This window comes from Camellia sinensis, chromosome 5, assembly GCF_055761805.1.
Source record: "Camellia sinensis isolate YWXY chromosome 5, ASM5576180v1, whole genome shotgun sequence".
NCBI classification, from domain to species: domain Eukaryota; kingdom Viridiplantae; phylum Streptophyta; class Magnoliopsida; order Ericales; family Theaceae; genus Camellia; species Camellia sinensis.
The window spans coordinates 148,243,156-148,262,755 of NC_138965.1; the positions used below are offsets into that span (position 1 = coordinate 148,243,156).

General features: G+C 32.7%; 2 protein-coding genes and 1 pseudogene across 4 annotated transcripts; all 3 read left to right on the forward strand.

The window, feature by feature from the left end:
* Positions 1-3,935: 3,935 nt before the first annotated feature.
* On the forward strand, positions 3,936-7,782 carry LOC114264554 (uncharacterized). Its single transcript, XM_082870027.1, has 4 exons — positions 3,936-4,167; positions 5,381-5,498; positions 5,580-5,808; positions 7,517-7,782. The coding sequence occupies exons 1-4, from the start codon at positions 4,016-4,018 to the stop codon at positions 7,543-7,545; spliced, it is 528 nt and encodes a 175-aa protein (XP_082726153.1). The 5' UTR covers positions 3,936-4,015; the 3' UTR covers positions 7,546-7,782.
* Positions 7,783-7,892: 110 nt separating this feature from the next.
* LOC114264552 (uncharacterized) lies at positions 7,893-13,015 on the forward strand. 2 transcript variants are annotated; one of them, XM_082870026.1, is made up of 3 exons: positions 7,893-9,586; positions 10,110-10,224; positions 12,388-13,015. In XM_082870026.1, the coding sequence occupies exons 2-3, from the start codon at positions 10,129-10,131 to the stop codon at positions 12,838-12,840; spliced, it is 549 nt and encodes a 182-aa protein (XP_082726152.1). In that variant the 5' UTR covers positions 7,893-9,586; positions 10,110-10,128; the 3' UTR covers positions 12,841-13,015. The 2 variants fall into 2 exon arrangements, with proteins under 2 accessions (XP_082726152.1, XP_028061027.2); XM_028205226.2 differs by having other exon boundaries at positions 7,907-10,224.
* Positions 13,016-13,842: 827 nt separating this feature from the next.
* LOC114264551 (cell division control protein 48 homolog C-like) lies at positions 13,843-19,380 on the forward strand (annotated as a pseudogene). Its single transcript, XR_014330287.1, has 11 exons — positions 13,843-14,904; positions 15,466-16,082; positions 16,510-16,662; positions 16,805-16,906; positions 16,993-17,097; positions 17,254-17,328; positions 17,741-17,785; positions 18,089-18,153; positions 18,243-18,456; positions 18,703-18,846; positions 18,955-19,380. The product of XR_014330287.1 is annotated as a cell division control protein 48 homolog C-like (transcript).
* The last annotated feature ends 220 nt before the right edge of the window (positions 19,381-19,600 follow it).

The following is a 19,600-nucleotide window of genomic DNA, read 5'->3' on the forward strand; positions in this document are numbered from 1 at the left end:
AAGTTGAAGTAAATGGATTTATTTTTTCTTGGACAATTTGCATTACTTATTTATTCATATATATATAAATTATTATTTTATATTTTTTCAATCATATATTATTCTCAAATTTTTATTTTTATTTTTAAGTCATTAAACTTCTAGTTTATCCATATTTAAAAAAACACAAGTTAATATTTCTTGCATGATTAAAAAAAAAAATATAGAAGTAAAAAAAATTTAATCGCCTCACAATAAATTAAAATTAGTTAATAAGGAATGAAGGATCAAGAAATCATTTGAGAATAATAAGCAATTCAAATAATTTATCATTTCTTATATCTAAAATTAAAATTAATCTTTACTTGAATGGAGAAATTATTTGAGGATAATAAAATACTCAATTAATACGTATGATACTTAAAATCTATTTATCCATCTTCATTTATCTCATTTAAACTATTTTTATTAAATTAAATCTTAAAATTAATTTATAACCTTCATTAATGGCTGAATTTTTATTTTATTTTTTGTTTATAAAAGTTCAAAAACTTGTGAAAAAAAATAGAGTCAACAAATTGAATTTATATTTTTAAAAAGTTATGAAAAATAAATAATGATTTCATATATATTTAATAGGATAAATTAAATTTAGTACATTTAAGGTTAAAATTAATGTTGATAATGAATGAGATTGGTTTAATTCTCAGAAATCTCAGCAGAGATAAGATTTTTTTTTTTTTTTTTTACATCTATATTTATTTATTAATTATGTAAGAAATATTAACATGCATTTTTTTTAAATACGCATCGATCATAAATTTAATGACTCAAAGATAAAAATTAAAATTTGAGAATAATATATGAATAAGAAAAGATAAAATAATAATTTTTTTATATATGAATAAATAAATAATACAAATTGCTGGGGAAAAATAAATTCATTTATTTCAATTTAAAAAAATCAAATAATAAATGTATTACTTTAAATGATAAATTATACGTTGTTTATGCAATGTGAAATAAGTCTTATATTAAATTATTATGATGTTATCTAACATAATTTTAGAAAGATTGTTTATTTTTAAATATTTTATCAATGAAAATTAATTTTTTTTATAAATGTTTTCATAATGTCTTATTCAGGATTTTATTTAATATTACATGAAATTTATGAATTTCATTAAATAATGCTAAAATATAAGGTTGTTTGGGATGATCTAAATAAGTATATTTTTTTACTTTTTATGAAAAATGTGCAAAAAAATAAAGAGATAATGTGACCAAAAAAAGATAAAAAGATAAACAAGTACACTTTTGTAGTGCTCCCCACATAACCCCTATGTGTGGGTCTTTGATAATATATATACAAAATCTCAGGAGAGGTGAGTGAAATTTACTCATGTTGATAATTAATTAGTTGGTTTATGAGTATTTTTGTCTTTTCACTAGGATTGTGCAAAATATTGTCCAATACACTAAAATCGTACCGATTCGTATCAATCAGTATTGCTCTATCTGCTAACTACGGTTTAAATTTTAAAATTTATAATTTAACTTCAAAATCGTTTCGTTCCACTATAATTAATACATATATATTTTTTAATCTATAGTGAAATATTAACGTAAAAATGAGTGTGAGAAATATTTAATATGTGAAATTTCTTACAAATTAATAATTATATATATGAAAAATATTATACAAATTAGTGTTATATATTATGCAAAGGCTTGATAATTGGTTAGAATATTTTCAATCCGCCAATCCGTCCAAAACCTCTCAAACTGCAATTTGCTAATCTGCCATTCGATTTATAATTTTACTCTTAAACCGCCTCAGTCGCACTGCACACATCCTTACAAAGGGTAATATAGTCATTTTTACACCCAACTAACGCTATTTGTACAGACCTAACAGATTTGAAGAATCTTAATAATAATTTCAAAAGTAAAAAAAAAAAAGTGTAATTATTAAAACTATAAAAAAAAGTTACTATAATTGTCAAAAACTCACGACAGTTAAGTGTAATTTACCTAATGAAAAATGCCTCATACACCCATTGGGGGTCGACCCCCAGTGAGGTGGCACTCCATAATTGGACAAAAAAAAAACTATTTTTTTTTTTTTTTTTTTTTGGGTTTCAGCTAGTGGAGGGGTGACACCTCACTGGGGGTGCGACCCCCTCTGGAGTATGCAGCAGTGTTGAGCTATGCCTTATACCCCCAGTGAGGGTCGCGCCCCCAGTGACGTGGCGCGCCCTCACTGGCTGCCAACCGAACAAAAAAAAAAAAAAAAAAAAAACTATTTTTTTTCACCCAATCATGGGCCTCTACCTCATTGGGGTCGACCCCAGTGGGGGTATAAATCATTTTTGGTTTACCTAATAGGGTATCTTAAAATGGCGGCATGGTTGTCTGTATTTTGTTATCTCTAACTCTCACTCTAAGGAGAGCTTACCATCCTTTTTTTTTTTTTATAAAGAAAGTGAGATTAAATTATATAGTTATAATTACTAAATCAATATAATTTTTTATGGACAATTTAGAAAAAAAAAGTCTTGCAAAATAAACAAATCAATTCATCCTCATAGGGTCCGTAAGTCCAATTCTCTTGAAAATCTAGTGGTGGTGCTTGGTTATCATTTTTTAAAAATATTTTTTAAAAAATTATACTTTCTTATTTTTTGTATTTTTTTTTATTTTTACTGAATTTTTTAATATTTTGAGCAATTTTTTTTAATTTTTAGACATACCGAATATAAATATACCTAAAAAGTAAAAAAAAAATGAAAAAAACCTTTTAAAAATTTACTAAATACCAAAAATATAAAAAAAATACGAGAATTCAGTTAATTTTTTATATTTTTATATATTTATTAATTTTTAAAAATATTTTTTCTCAAATTTTTTACTTTTTAGATACATCTAAGTAAAGTGCATCTAAAAAAATAAAAAAAAATGTTTAAAATTTTAAAGATATTCACTAAAAATAAAAAAATACGAAAATAAAAAAACTCAATTTTAAAAAAACTTAATTCAAAAAACTCAAACCAAACACACTGAATTGTTTTTTTGAAAAAAACAGAAAAAGTTTATGCTAGCAAGTATTCCTCTAACACAAGAACAAGAGAAAAAGAAAAAAAAAATATGATTTAATTTTTACTAAATTTTGAAACTTTTTTTTATTACTAATTTAAAAACAAAACTTTTCATTTATTTTTAATCTTGATAATATATATATATATATATATATAAAAGTGTATAGAAATACTTATTTGTTTTATTTTAAAAAAAAATACTACGGTTATAATACACCTGCACTAATAAAGTATTATTAAATTCTTATTTTTGTATTAAATTTTTTTGTCTCTCAATTATTTGTTTATCTGTCAATGTAATTCAGTTAATAGCTGCTGTCTAATCACTTTGCCTTAAAGAATTATACTTTCTAACTTTGAAAATATAAATTTTTAGGGCAAAGTTCAATAATTTAAGGACAATATTGAATTACTTTGATAATAGTTCACTAATTAAAGGATAAAATGAAATATATATATATAATATTAAATTATTTGATGATGTTAATAATTTTTATTATAATAATTATTTTTTTTAAAAATAAAGTAACAAAAGAGAAATTTGTAATAAAAAACTAAATCTCAAATGAAGTTTTTGTCATTTTAAAAATGTCCGGAAGTTTATATGATTTTATTAAATCTCAGATCCGCATATGAGTTAGGATTAAATTAGTCAATTAAAAAAATAAAGTAATCTGATTTAGTTGATAAGGTTAAATGTTATATTCAAATAATAATCTTTTGATTTTTTTCACTCACAATTATCAAATCAATGACAAAAATTTTAAAATTGTCTCCCAAAAAGAATTTTTTTTAATCAAGCAAAAAAAAAAAAAGCAGGTTAAAAAGTTTATCCCAAACGCGGCCTTAGATAGAAAAAAAAGAAAGAAAAGAAGGCAACGAGTCTTTCTGTTATTCATTCTGAACAATTTGATTGGAGAGAGAGAGAGAGAGAGAGAATGGGGAGGGAGGTATCAGAGAGCTGTGTGGAGAGTCTGCTGACAGAGATTGTATCTACCTATTGCAATCGCTTCTACGCCAACAAGCCTGAGCTTGCAGCCCGAAGGATCGAGGCCATCGGCTATCAGGTCGGCCACCAGCTCTCCGAAAGGTATACTTTCTCCTCTAATCCCCATATTTATCTCATCATTCTTCCTTCAAATTCAACACTCTCGCTGATTAGAAGCTATCCAATTTTGATCCCAACCTGTCATCTTACCCATTATTGGAAAATACATCTTTATTATATATAAACGTTGGTCTATTGTTGTGTGCGTGTGTATATATATATATATATGGTGGCACATTAATGTGTGTGCAATTCAGATATATAAGAATAAAAGTAGATGATGAAAAAATTAGTATATTATCTAAGTGGTACGAGTACTCGTAATGAAACCCATGGCCTAATTCAAAGTTTACTTATGCCTTTGAATAATAATTTTTTATTTTATGATATAAAAGTTTATCATGTGGCAGAAGGATAAGCCACCAAATACTTGGACACAGTGCTCCCATATATAGTAGTACTAGCAGGTGACACACTTCAAAAACCAGTGGTTGATCAGTGGTTAGCGTTTTGCAAATCATAGAAGCTATTCAATTTAGATCTTGAAGGTGTCATATGAACAATTGGAATACATATCTATCTATACTATATATAAAGGTGTCCTGAAGCCTTGGCTTGTTACGCTGCCAAGTGTCCACATTCCTATTTAAAACAAAAAAGAAAAAATTGATTAGATGAGAGTACACTCAAACCTTAGACATTGGGTTGAATGAAGAAAACTCTTACCATGAGTAGCACACATTATATAATAAATATTTTGATTTTTTTTTTTTAATTGCACATGCGATGCATGTGCCAACCTCTAGTTTGTAATATATAAACATTGGTCTCTAGTTATGTATATACACACTCATATACATATTTGCATACCCATATATAGAAATGACTATAAATCCTGTCTTGAAGTTCAAATTTCTAATTCAACACTCATTGATTAGTGGTTTGAAAATGCTTAGGGTTTTGCAAATCATAGAAGCTATTCAATTTGGATATGTTGGTGTTATCCGATTGATTTTGAGTTGTTTCCTTGAATACATATTTGGGATATATAAACATTGGTCTATAGTTATGTGCTTACATATGCATTATAGCATTCCATGGCTGAGACAATATGGGGAAGGAAAAAACTTTTTGGGTTCCTGAACCTTGGAAAGGTTCCAATCGAATATATTGGCTAGCACCATTTTAATCATCTCCTACTTTCCATTCTTTAGTATGGGTACAAACTGTAATTTGAAATTTTGCTTCTTCTTAGGTATACAATGGAGCGGCCACGGTTCAGTGATCATCTAGAGGCGATCAAGTTCATTTGCAAGGACTTCTGGTCCGAGCTCTTCAAGAAGCAGATAGACAATTTAAAGACAAATCATAGAGTAATTTCAAGAGCCTAAGCTGAAATTGAAACTAAAATTCATTGTGAGAGTTTGGCTAACTGGTTTGTGTTTTCCACGTAGGGTACCTTTGTATTGCAAGATAATCGGTTCCGTTGGCTTTCGCGCATGTCAGTTGATCTATCATCTGAAAACTCTGGTTCCATTCAAGATCCTTCTGCTATGGCTGAAAGCAAGGAAGCACAAGCAACAGGAATGTATCTATACTTCCCATGTGGAATCATTCGGGGAGCACTTTCAAATTTGGGAATCCCTTGTGCCGTTTCTGCAGATATATCCAACCTTCCTGCATGTGAGTTAATCTCTTTGATTACTTTACAATTTCACTCATGATATATTCCTATCCATTGAAGAGAAGAAACAATGGAATAAATATATTCACCCCAGCAATGATAGGAAGAATTTGCCCTTTTGACCCAAGTTCCAAATGTAAAAGGTATTGGTGTAGGCCCTTTTCATTTTTTTGGTTTAAGAGGGAGCCTAAGCCCAAAACAAAAGCTAGCTAGCTAGCTTACAGGGAAAACTCCTTTGAAAAGATCCCTAAATTCTATCTCGGGACATGCTGTGTATTGCATCAGTGAAATATTGTTTCAAGAAAGGTCTAGGTTGTGATGGTCAAACTAGGCCCCCCAAGATTTTGTCGTTCTTATGTCCATTATTATATGATATGTCATGATTTTTTGGTATTGAAAGAATATCAATTGCTGAAGAGAGAAATGAATGGTTCAATTAACTATGGTCTATCTAATCTAATTAATCAACCTTATGGTGGAAGTAGATGAATTGGGTAGTACGTTCCTATTGTGTTCTGATGTTAGTGATTGATTTAAGTGGATTTGGTATTAATGGCAAAGCTAGGGAGTGTGGTTTGTACGATACTTCGGGTAATTTGATTGGAAAGGAATGTGAGAATTTTTTAGGAGAAGTTTAAAGACATTGAGAGTTTATGGGATAAATTTTTTATTTAGCTTCCCTTTGCACTTTAGGGTTTCCAGCACACACAAATAGACACCTGATGCAGAGCTTCAATTTGTTCATATGTTGATGCATTCCCTTCTCCCACAAAGAGACAGTACCTTTTTTTTTTTTTTTTTGACAACTCAGTATCCGGCCTACTGGACCGACTCCCACCGTCCACTAGTGGGGGGCCCAATTAAAGGGGAGGGGGGGGGGGAATTTTGCCCGTACGACTGGTTCCAAGAAATTGTATGCACCGAAGAGGTGTGAACCTGAGATCATAAAGGGAGCACACCCTCAAACCCCAAGTCTTGTCCACACCCCCTTGGGGTTCACAAAGAGACACTACCTAAACCTATTTTCTTCTCCTACTCTATCTTAACCCTCTCCAACAATGGAATAATTCCACCATTGATCTAGGGAACACTTACGATATGTCAACAAAAACTTCATAAAGAAGAATAAAAAAAAAGTTTACATATAGACATTCACACGGGGCATGCTTTGGACCTTGTCTAGTGATTTTTTTTTTTTTTTTTGTGTGGGGTGGGGGGTTGTTCATGTTTAGTCTTTATCCTGTCTATTTTAGTTTAGTATGTTTTGAAACATATATATGCTTTCATTTTACTGAATTTTAAGAGTTAGAGATTTTGGTAATTTTCGGAATTTCAAGATGTGGATTGTAGTTATGGTACACACTGGTCTAAAGGGTTGAGTTACATTAATCTCAGATGTTCTGCTTTTCCTCCCTCTCATTGGACTAAACTTGGAGGTCATTGTTTGTTCTGAAACCATTGTAGTTGTAAATTGGTGTTGCCTTTTTTTTTTTTTTTTTTTGGCAAGCTTATAAAAATAATAATAATAGTTTTGGTGTTGGCTTTGCTGCTCTTTATATATTTACAAATAGCGCTCAAGGTGATTCAAGCTTGTTAATTTTTTGTTTTCCAGTTGTAAATAAATTCCCTGCGCGCGTGTGTGTAAGCACATATGTATGTGCATGTGTATATATATCTGTTAACTAATGTGTTTAAATTGTTGAACAGGTTCATTTGTGGTCCGGATAAAGGCCTGATGAGTGTATTAGCAGAAGGGTGGGATTTAGATTAGTGTCTCGAGGATATATGGTCTACACTGAAAATGTGTATTCTCCCTTCTTGACCATAGTTTTTTTTTTTTTACTTGTTCATACTTTCAATTTCTCATTTCTATCTGAATCTGTTTAGAACTGAAATTGTTTTGGAGAACTTTCTTGTTCCTGTTTTCTTGAATAAACCATGGTGTAGATGCTGAGTCTACGGGAATTGCAAAATTTATGCGCATTGAAAAATGCTCACATATAAAATGAAATTTTTGGCTCAAATTCATTTTATATGCCACTCATACTACACCAAATTCATATTTGGACCATACATTTCAATGTTTTTTTTTTCCCTTATCTTTTTGAGTTTTTTTTTTTTTTAAAATTTGTTTTTATATTATTTTAAGAATTGATTATAACTTCTTTGCTTTTTAGATTCGTCTTAACTTGACGATCTTAAAAATAAAATAAACTTATTAAATTAAGTTAATATTTTTGTAAAACATTCAGAAAAGATAAAAGTAAGTAAGTTTTGGTAATTTTTTGGATAAAACTTGGCTTTGTTTTTGGTTAACTATTTTTTTTTTTTAAATAGAGAGATGATTCAAAATTTAAAATTTTTTAAGTTGTTTAGTGTGATGAATTTAAAAAGTAAAAATATTTGACTCAAAATTGAAAAAAATTCATAAAAATAAAAATAAGTAAAAAAAAACTGATTTTATAAATATTGACGTGACTTTTACAATAATGTTATTGTATTGAGTTTTGTTTCTTGATTTTAATTTTTTAAAATTAAATAATAATTTTTTATTAATAAATTATAAGTTGGAGAATAAAAATCATAAAGTAATATTTTGAGTAAATTACATTAATATCTCTTGTGATTTAGACAAAATATAGTAAATCTTGCAGTTTTAACATAATTAGATTGACTTGTCCTCTAAGCATCTTCAACCTACTAGGCATATGATGCTTGTTAGTCAAAATGGCTAATGTGACTTACTTTTTTCAACTCCAACACATTAGGCATTTTGGCTCAACTCATATTCACTAGCTACATGTAGCTAGCCTTCAAGGCTAGGCAAAATATATTTAATCATTAAGATTATTTCCTTCTATCTTTGTTGCTGACGTGGCATTGTATAAAGTTAATAGTATTTGGATGAATAACTAAAATAAAGAGCATGGTTGGAGTAGAAACATGTAATAGTTGACTGGCAAAATAAAATGTATAATTTATAGTAATATTTAGATAGGTAAAATGCCTACTACCGTTGGAGATGCTCTATTAAGACTAAACAAATTAAAAGCAAATAACATTAAAAAAAAAAAAGAATAAATATATATTTAAGTATAAAAACAATGATAATATTTTTTTTCCTCATTCATAAGACTAATGAAATAAATTATTGATGAAAATGAACTAAAAGTAATATAAATTAAAATATTAAGATAGTCTAATATAATTATGTAAAAATTGTGAGAGAGTGTCGGTTTTTTTTTTTTTCTTCTAAACTTTAAATTAGGTTAATGTAATTTAATTTTTATTTTTACAATCAATTTTTTTTTTTTAAAGGGACTCAGACTTATCTATTCAGAATTTCTTAAGTGAGTGATTGTTTGGTAGAGATTAATTTGTGTAGTATAATATTTAGATTACTTTGTGTAGTATGAGATTTATATGGCCTCCACATAGAATGTGGTAGAAATTAATTTCTGAGTAATTTTGAAGTTAATGTAAATAAATTTGTATTATTTTTTTTTAAAAAATAGGATTTTCCAAAATTTTCATATTCGAAGGGTTTAGGCTTTGAGAATCGGGTGTTTGTTTGGTTCCCGAGAAAATAACCAGGCAGACACTATCCACGGAGCGTGCCGTAGAGTCCGCGGTCACTCGCCGACGGCATTCTCAGGCACTTCGCCTCGACAGCACCACCCTTCTCCGTCGCCCGGAACTGGACTGAACTTCCGCTCCGTTTCGCCACCGTCAATCGCCGAAATTTGTGTCATTGTTTATACTTCACAATCAAACCAGGTAAGCTTTTCCTGTGATCAAACAGACTTCGACCCATATTGGGTCAGACCCAATATACCTAATCGATTCAGTCGTTTCTTTATATATGGATGTGATTATGGAAAACTAATGGGTGTTTTGTTACTCGGTGAATGAGTACTCGATTTGGGTTTTTTTGATATTCTTTTTAGCTGACTAGGTTGACCCAATTCGTTTGTTGTTTGATGATTGCGTGTTTATCAGCAAATCTGAGACATAAAGTTTGGAATTTTAATTTGTGCCGAATTTGCCAATGTAAATGAACTAGTATAGAAACAGAAAATGGAACTACAATGTTCAAATAAATGTCAAAAAGAAGTAATTTTGGACCCTGGGATTTTTAGTATATTATTATTAGGTGTCTGTTGAATCATAATTCTCATTGAAATTGTAGTGTCTAAAAAGTTTGGTCTTATAACAGTGTATGTTGATGCACATATTGGAATCATAATTTCCTATTGAAATTGTAGTGCGACTAATGGAACTGTTGTTTGTTTTCTAGCAGGAGTTTGGGTTTTGGAACTATGTTGAAGCAAGCATATCACAAGTTATGTGCTCGTGAAGGTGATAAAATTAGGCTTTGTTTGTATTCACAAACAAGAGGTATTCACTATGGCCAGGTACACTCTTGAATTTTGTTTTGAGGGTACGGGATATATTTTTCTCTTGAATCAACTTTCTATAGAATATGGATCATGATAAATTTTTTTGGCACCCTAAAGCTGACTATTAATGCAGCAGTAGCAATCTTTCAATTAGTAAATTTTATGTCTGTTATGTACTTTGGGGGGCAAAAGTTGCCATTTTTATGTTAGTTTGAATTGTGTGTTTAGCTATGTTCAACAAAAAAAAATTTTGTTTTTTTTTTGTTTTTGTTTTTGTTTTTGTTTTTAGCTTGATTTCCAATAATTTGATGTTACTGCTATTGAGTCCTTCGCAGTGTTCATTCTTGCCATTGTTTTTGGACATAGTATAGATGCTATTTTGCTTTTCTCTTTTCGTAATGTATTGCTATTGCCAACCTTAGAACCATGGAAACATTGGCAAGGTGATGAGAACAACATGCCAATGAATTTTTTGGGATCTGAAAGAACTGTTGTGGATAATGAGTAATTTGTTATAATGATCAAATCAAGTAGTGTGGCAAATACGGGTCTAGAAAGTGAATCCAGTCCTTATACTATGAAATATGGCCTGAAAACCTTAATTAACCGTATAAAACATTGTTGATATTCACATCCGAGAAACTGCAAGGTAAGCCGTGTGAAAAGGATGCCATTTTACATCAACAAAGTTGAGATCCTCAGCCAATTTAGTTACGTCTTGCTTATGACTGAATATAATAGTTAAAATCATTGTGAGTTTTGAAAGATTTTGTTAGCTACTCATTTTCATGCTGATTATAGTTCATTGAACTTGACACTTCAGGAAAACATCTAAGAATCATGTTATAACTATGTTGAATGAAGATTTATTGTAGCATAATAGATTTGAAATGCAACAGCTAGAAGTCTGGCTTGCATTCCAAATAGCTATGCAAATTTGAAAAGGTTGGTATCGTAGTGGTCCATTTTTTCCCTCAAAAAGCGCTTGTTATTGTTGAGGAGTGAATTGGTTTGCTTTTACTCGGTTGAAGCATCTCCGCTATTTTTTAGGTTTTTTATGTTCTTAAAATTATTAAAGCACTCTTGTTCTAGTCACTTACAACTTCTTGATTGATTTAACTTGCTTTTGAAATCTCCACTCTTGCTCTGAAATTTTAATATGACAACTTAAAACCAAGACAACTGAGGGCAGTGATTTTGGCACCCAAGTTGTAGTCAAAGGTAAAATGATTTTATTATCAAGGACAAATTACATTGACCTCCCTTGAGGTTTGAAAAATATGCCAAGCCCCTACAAGTTTGGCATAATTACACTGTATCCCTATGAATTTCATTCATGTAACACTTTTCATCAATAATTAGTAATTCGTCTAGTTGGAAAAAAAAAATTTGATATTATGATATAATTTATGAAGCATAGACACCTTTCTGGAGGTCGTGTACAAGCGTCCTACACATGTTGGACACGGATACACTCTGGACAAGTGTCGGACACGCTAGAAAGAGTTGGATACGCTGGAACATTTTGGACACACTGCGGATACATGCTGAGAACACGCATGGGATACGTTGAGGACACGCTAGGGACACGTTAGGGACATGCTGAGTACTATTTTTTTAAAAAAAAATAATTTTTTTTATTTTTTTACTAAAATAGCATATCTAAGATTGATAAATTTCATAAAATTAAATATTTGACATGAAATATATATTAAACATTTAAAAATATACATATAATAAAAAAAATATTTTGAACGTGTCCTTAACGTGTCGTGCCTTATATTTTTTTGAAAATTTACATGTCTGCGTGTCCGTATCGTGTCACGTGTTCGTATCCATACTTCTTAGGATATGATAATATCATAACATTTACACTATATTTTGTCATTGATTATTCATGTGTTTACACACCAACTGCATTAGTTATGCTTGTTTTAGCCTTACTAAAAGAGTGTTTAATGTAATTATGATAAACTTGTAGTGCTTATTTTATTTTATTTTATTTCAAACAACACGGGTGATTAGTGTAATTTACCCTATCATCAATAAAACAAAAATCTTACAGGCTCCAAAACTTGTACAATTTGTTGTGAAAGAATTTGAAGTTTTCTTGTTCAAAATCTGACTTTGATGTATTTGTCCCTTTTTATATCTTTCACCATTTTTATAATTTCACAGCCTTCTTTGGGACCAAGAAGCTTTTTTGGGGTAGAGGATTATCTTGACGATGACAATAGCCGGCCATACACATACCAGAAGGAGAAGAAGTCGAAGAATACAGACAAGCACGTATCCTTCAAACAGCGTACAATAGCTTACATGGAGCCATTTACACTTGACGTGTTCATATCTAAACGCTTTGTTTCGGCCTCGTTCACTCACAGGATGACGAGCAAGCAAGTTGCGGTTGCTGGTACCAACTCCAAAGACATCAAAGCCGCACTCAAGTCGCGATCAGATATACCAGCCTGTTTGGCCGTAGGACAGATTTTAGCAGAGAGAGCACGAGAAGCGGATGTCTACACGGCTTCGTATACTCCGAGGGAGAGGGATAAGTTTGAAGGGAAGATAAGAGCTGTTGTTCAGTCTCTCATTGACAATGGTATTGATGTTAAAATTTATCTTGATTGATTTTTTATTTTTTTTTACTTTCCAAAACTCAAGTTAGGATCTCTGTGTTTCTTTTTGAAGTGTTTTTAGTAACCCTTTCAAAGGTGAAAGTCCCTTTGGTCCTGTTGTAGTCTTTTGTAGATCCTTGATCAATGAAACGAAGGAACACATATATGCATTCGTGATCTTCTATAAATGTGAACTCTTGTGTGTGGGGAGTTATTTTCCAATTCATATTATTTTTAAATAAATTTTCCAAATATAAGTTGTTTTAAAATTTGAGTGAAAATTGAAACAAGAGAAACTAAAAGGATTGAATCATAATTATTACAGGGGGTCTCCATGTGAAATTTGAGTGATTTTTTTATTTATTTATAATTAAAGGTAAAAATGTGTAATTTGTTTTATAATTTTTTTACTCCGATGTCTCCAAAACAAACTCTTGCGATCTACACCTACTTTTTATCCAAATTTTTATTTAACAGTGAGTGAGAGGAAGACTATATTAAAACATGAATTGAAGTATAAAGATTTCTGTAATTGTTAATTATTAGAAGATGTGGAAACAAAATAAAATTCAAATAACAATTGAAAATATAATTTATCATACATTGTCAAAAACGGAGATATTCTGAGACTCAATCCCAATCTTTAAATGTCTAGTGCGAAAAATTTTAATTTTTTACGTAAGTTTAACTTATATCATACGTGGTGTGTCATTTCAATTATAAAGAGACGCGTAACTATTTTCTCTCACTTTTTCTCTTATATTTTAGACAATAGTTTTATAATAGTTTTGATCTAATAGATGGAGGACTTCTTGTTTAGTACACAATTACAAACAGATCTTTTTTTTTTTAAGAGAATTATAAATTATAAAATTATAAAAATGCAAATGACTAGTTATATAATTTCCAACTCCTGCAAAAATTTTAAAGTACACCACGTAATTATAGGCCCATCTTAGGCCTTATAATTGAAATACGGGCTCAAGCTGTCTAGCCCATGTAATCTCCGAACCAGCCTCGCAGCCCACAGCACTGAGTTGACTCCGAGTTCCCAAACTCATTACTCAGTCAAAACCCTTCTCGTTCTCTCTTTCTCTCTCCGCCCTTCAACTGAGCTCTGAACCCTAGAGAGAGATGAAAATGGGAAGGAGAAGAGGCGGTGGATCGCTGCCGTCGACGGACTTCGAACGAGTCCTCCGCCGCCACATCGAGTCCTGCAACAGGCACAAATACGCTACCGTCGACGAAATCGTCAGCCAGCTCCACTCGAACTTCCCAGGATACAGTCGTCAAAAGCTCCAACCTTTCACAACTACCGTTCAAAAAACCCTAGAACACATCAAATCGACGAGCATTACATCAAGCCATCCGTCCACATCAAACTTCGTCTTCGATGAAGAAGAAGAAGAAGATGAATCTGCTCGTAAGAAGGTGAAGAGAATCGACGCGAGTGAGGAGAGGTTGCAGCGATTGGAAAATCAACACATTCGAAGGAAGCGAATTGGTATCATCGATCAGTTGAGTTCTTCGTCTGAATCGGAATCAGAATCGGCAGACGGTGCAGTGTCGACATCGAAAGACGCGATTTACGGTGAAAAATTGGAGCCAGAGTTCGATTTGATGAAGTCGATGCTTCGTGCGAGTTATAGTGAATCGAAGGATGCTGAAAATTTGAAGGAGAATGTGGAGGAGGAATTGATTGTTAACAACAAGGCTGATGATAAGGTTGATTTGCTTGAAGGAGATATGAAAAGATTTGAAAAAGGTTTGAATGGTGATGGTGATGGCGATGGCGATGGCGGTGGTGGTGGTGGTGAAGAGGTGAAAGAAAAGGATGGACCAAGATTCAGGGATTTGGGTGGGATGAGTGGAGTTGTGGAGGAATTGAAGATGGAGGTGATAGTTCCATTGTATCATCCGCAGTTACCGAGGTGGCTCGGAGTGAGGCCGATGGCGGGGATTTTGTTGCACGGTCCGCCAGGTTGTGGAAAAACGAAGCTTGCTCATGCCATTGCTAATGAGACTGGTGTTCCATTCTATAAGATTTCTGCTACTGAATTGGTCTCTGGTGTTTCAGGTATTAATTAGTGTTTCTATTCAATATATAAATATTTTTCTACTTGGTTTAGTTTGATTAGTTTCACCAAAAATTTTCATGAAGTCCAGGCAAAAACAAGTTTTTCACCAAATTTGATGAAGAAGCTCTAGGATAAGCTTGGAGTTTCTGAAAAGGATTTTGATGAAAATTTTGACAGAGTGAGGATTGGTGCATTCAATTTTTTCACCAATCAAGTTTTTTGTTAGTTAATTTTGATTAAAAAAAACTAATGGAGCATCCCATATGAGATCAAGCTTTTAAGTTTTAACCTATTGATGAATAAAAAAGGTAAGAGTATCTATCTCCAATCCTTCATCAAATCCTTTGTCAAATTTAAATTTGATGAATTTTTTGGTGAAAATGAGATCCAATCCTTTCATCAAACTTTTATCAAATCAAGTTTTCATGAGATGGCAATTGTTGCATATTGCTGGCTCCAAGAAACCATTACTGGTCTTCTTGCTTCCCTGGGCTCAGCTTTGTGATGGAGAAGCTTTCTAATGCTTATAATTATTGTATTTTTTGTGGTAAATATTTTAGGTGCATGAGAAGAGAACATTCGGGATCTTTTTACGAAAGCATATAGAACAGCACCATCTATTGTATTCATTGACGAGATTGATGCAATTGCTTCGAAACGAGAGAATCTACAGAGGGAGATGGAGAGAAAGATTGTGACACAGTTGATGACTTGCATGGATGAATCACACAGGCTTGTACAACCGGTTGATGCAAACACAAATGCAGAAAGTTTTGATTGCAGACCAGGCTATGTTCTTGCGATTGGAGCTACCAATAGGCCTGATGCGGTTGATCCTGCATTAAGGAGGCCTGGATGATTTGATCGTGAGATTGTTTTAGGTGTTCCAGATGAAAATGCAAGGGTTGAGATTCTTCTTGCTCTGACACGCAATCTTAGACTTGAGGGTTCTTTTGATCTTGTGAAAATAGCCAGGTCCACACCAGGGTTTGTTGGGGCTGACTTGGCGGCTCTAGCTAACAAGGCTGGTAACCTTGCTATGAAGAGAATTATTGACAGAAGAAAGTCTGATCTATCTGGAGAACCTACACATGTGGATCATACTGAAGACTGGTGGAGGCATCCATGGCTGCCTGAAGAGATGGAAAATCTTAGCATCACTGTGGCTGATTTTGAGGTATCTGGATTTTTTGAATGAATGCTATCTAATGTTATTAATATTTCGAAAACGCAACATACTTCTAATTTTGATGTTGCTTCTTCTCAATACATGTTTGTCTTATCAGTATCATCCTTTGGAACTTCATTTTCTTCATGATACTTCAGCGATCTAAATTTTAGTTAGTTTAATGATTTAACAGTTCCCTTTTGTGCTTCAATGGAAAACTCCTTTAATCTGAATGTGCATGTAGTTGAACATGTAGAATTGCTTGATGCTGTATAATGGTTTTATGATGTAGCATTTTTCATATCTGAAATTGAGATTGACCACTTATTTTGTTGTCTATACTGAAAAATAATTTTTGTTTTAAATTTTGAATGAGTTATTTTGTGATTGATTTACTGATAAAATGATGGCCATCACAAAACCATGTCACCTGCAGGAAGCAGCTAAAATGGTTCAACCCTCTTCAAGAAGAGAAGGATTTTCTGCCATTCCTAATGTAAAATGGGGAGATGTCGGAGGGCTCCATTTGTTAAGGAAGGAGTTTGACCGTTACATAGTTAGGTGTATAAAATATCCCGAGGATTATGAGGTAATTATTACATTTAAATGTCAAATTATAAATCACCATCAAGATGATGCAAAGGGAAACCAACATAAGGGTAGAGTAGAGAGTCATCCTATGTTTTTAACATCATAAGGTTTGTGTTCTTAGATTTAGCTGGCATTTTCAGGGATTCGGGGTAGATCTAGAGACAGGATTTTTGCTTTATGGACCTCCAGGCTGTGGGAAAACATTGATTGCTAAGGCTGGAGCCAATTTCATTCATATCAAGGTTTGTCACTTTATTTTCACTGTCCAATCTTTTGTTTAAACATGCTAATTTCAACTGTAATTTCTAAATTATGTTCACCGGTAAAGGGCCCTGAACTTCTGAACAAATATGTTGGTGAAAGCGAGTTGGCTGTTAGGACAATATTCAGCCGAGCAAGGACATGTGCCCCATGCATACTTTTCTTTGATGAGGTAAGTGGCTTGTTACTGTTTATACTATTCCCAATATTTCTGACTATGAAAATATGGACCTCTTTCAACATAACAATGATGCATTTAGATAATTATGGAATCATGGACCTCCCTTCTTCATCAAACTTTACATCTACTTTTGGCCATGATTGCAAGATAGGGAAGAACGGCAATTCCATACTCCTATCAATGCAGAAAGGACAGAGCCATTCACATCACAAGCACTTTTATGTAAATTTTTTATTCATTCATCTCTCTTGGGATTTTTTTTCCCTTCTTGGTCTCCATTTATATTTCATAGGACTAAAATTTAAGCCAACTATATAATAGTGTAATTGTATATAGACTGCCCTTTTCAGTTTGACAATGAAGTCTTGTATTTAAAAAAAAATAAAAATAAAAATAAAAATGGTCCAATAATGATCTGCACTCTGTTATAAAATATGGGCTGGACAGGGCTTGCTGCTAGCTGAACTTCACATGTTCAGATGAGTTGTTTTATTTTAGCCAAAATCCTTAATGGGTTTGGTTGACAGTTATATACCTATAGAATTGGTCTTTGTATCAGTCATTACTGTCAGTGTTTTTAACTTGTGCTCATCTGTCGCTTCAACATCTGCATGTGGATGCTTTGACTACAAAGCGTGGAAAGAAGGGGGGCTGGGTTGTTGAGCGGCTTTTGAACCAGGTCTAACAAATTTACCTATTCGGTATCTGAATTCACTTATGCTCACCCACTCATCTTATGTCTTTAATGAAATGCATAATGAGTTGGGGAAGAAAACTTTCCGAACGAGAACCAACAAACCACACAAACCACACCGGAACAAATGTCACAAGAATTGGTTTGCTTGGTTTGTGAATGGGTTTTGTGTCACAAAATGAGAATTGCACCAACAATAGGGGACTGAGTCACACCCTAATGCTTCCTTTCTCAAAACGTCATTATCAGATTATGGATTTGACAATGAATTCATTTCTTATTATGCAGCTACTGATAGAGCTAGACGGTGCAGATCAGCGACGTGGTGTTTTCGTCATTGGTGCCACAAACAGGTGATCTCAGTTCTTTTTCTTGAAGTTTGCTCTGATAGCAAAATACTATTGTCTTTTGTCTACCAAGTTATCATATCTGATCTTGCCAGAATGCATACCAGACCTGAAGTGATGGACCGTGCTGTGTTACGGCCTGGAAGGTTTGGCAAACTCCTTTATGTCCCTCTGCCCAGTCCAGATGAACGTGGGTTGATCTTAAAAGCTCTTGCTAGGAAGAAGCCTATAGATTCTAGTGTGGATTTAATTGCTATCGGGAGTGATGAAGATTGCGAAAACCTTAGCGGAGCTGATCTTTCTGCACTGGTTCAACTATATTGTGTTAATTTCATATTTTGTTTTCGAGAAATGCTACCTCCTCTTGGTTATAAATATCAATACAATATGTAACGGAAGTTTGGTCTCCCCATATGTATCCAGATACTTGTTTAAAACCATTCTCACTTGCGTCTGCACACTCACTCTGCCATTGTGCATGTGCATGCTTGTGCCGAGTGTGGCTCGTGGTTGGGCTTTTCCTGACTGCTCAATTTCTGTTTTTGTCAATGCTAGATGAATGAAGCAGCCATGGCTGCACTCGAAGAGAAACTGACGGCCCAAAGCAGTTCAGATGCTGATCATCCGACCTCATTGACTATCAAGAAAACACATTTTGAGCAGGCACTGAAAAACATCTCTCCATCAGTCTCAGACAAGGTTTGGGAGTTACCCTTGCTTAGTTGTTTCTTGATGCTCGTGTGTTGTCCCATTATACAGCTCGCCTTTTCTTGGCTTTCTAATCTCTCTGTTTTGTTTGGGGTGCAGCAAAAACATTACTACCATCGTTTGTCAGAAAGCTTCAAAGCGGCATGAGAGTAAACGGAGTGGGAGTGTTCCAATTGTTTGGGATCTGATTTCATTGTCGTCGTGTATGCCATCATTCACTTCAAGTTGGTGGATAATCTTTCAACCTGTGGTATCTGAGAGGGAAGACAGCAGCCCAACTCGGGAAAAACCAGGGTTCCTTAACCATGATCAATTGCGATCGCCTAGTATTAACAAAAGTTGTGTTGTGGTTTTGAATTTGTAGAAGGGAAATAAATTAGAAAAAAATGAAATAGAAGTTGAGATTTTTTTGGTTATTTTCTCTTTAAGATTTAAATACAGGCCCCCTAAGGGATATTAGAAGCTTTGAGTGTAATTTAAACTAACGTTGGGATTGTCAAATATCATTTTTTTATTTTTATTTTATTTTTGAGGATCGCTAGTGGTAAATTATTTATTTATTATGTTAAAGATTCACATTTTTAGATCTATAAATTTACTTACAATGATGTGATGAGCAGTTGGCTTAATATTATTGGTGCATAAGGGCATCTCCAACGCTTATTCAAATTAAAATTTGAGTAAAAATTTGATCTGATATGTTGTGCTTTAATCGCTTCATTAAATCTGGTTGGTCATCCGGCTG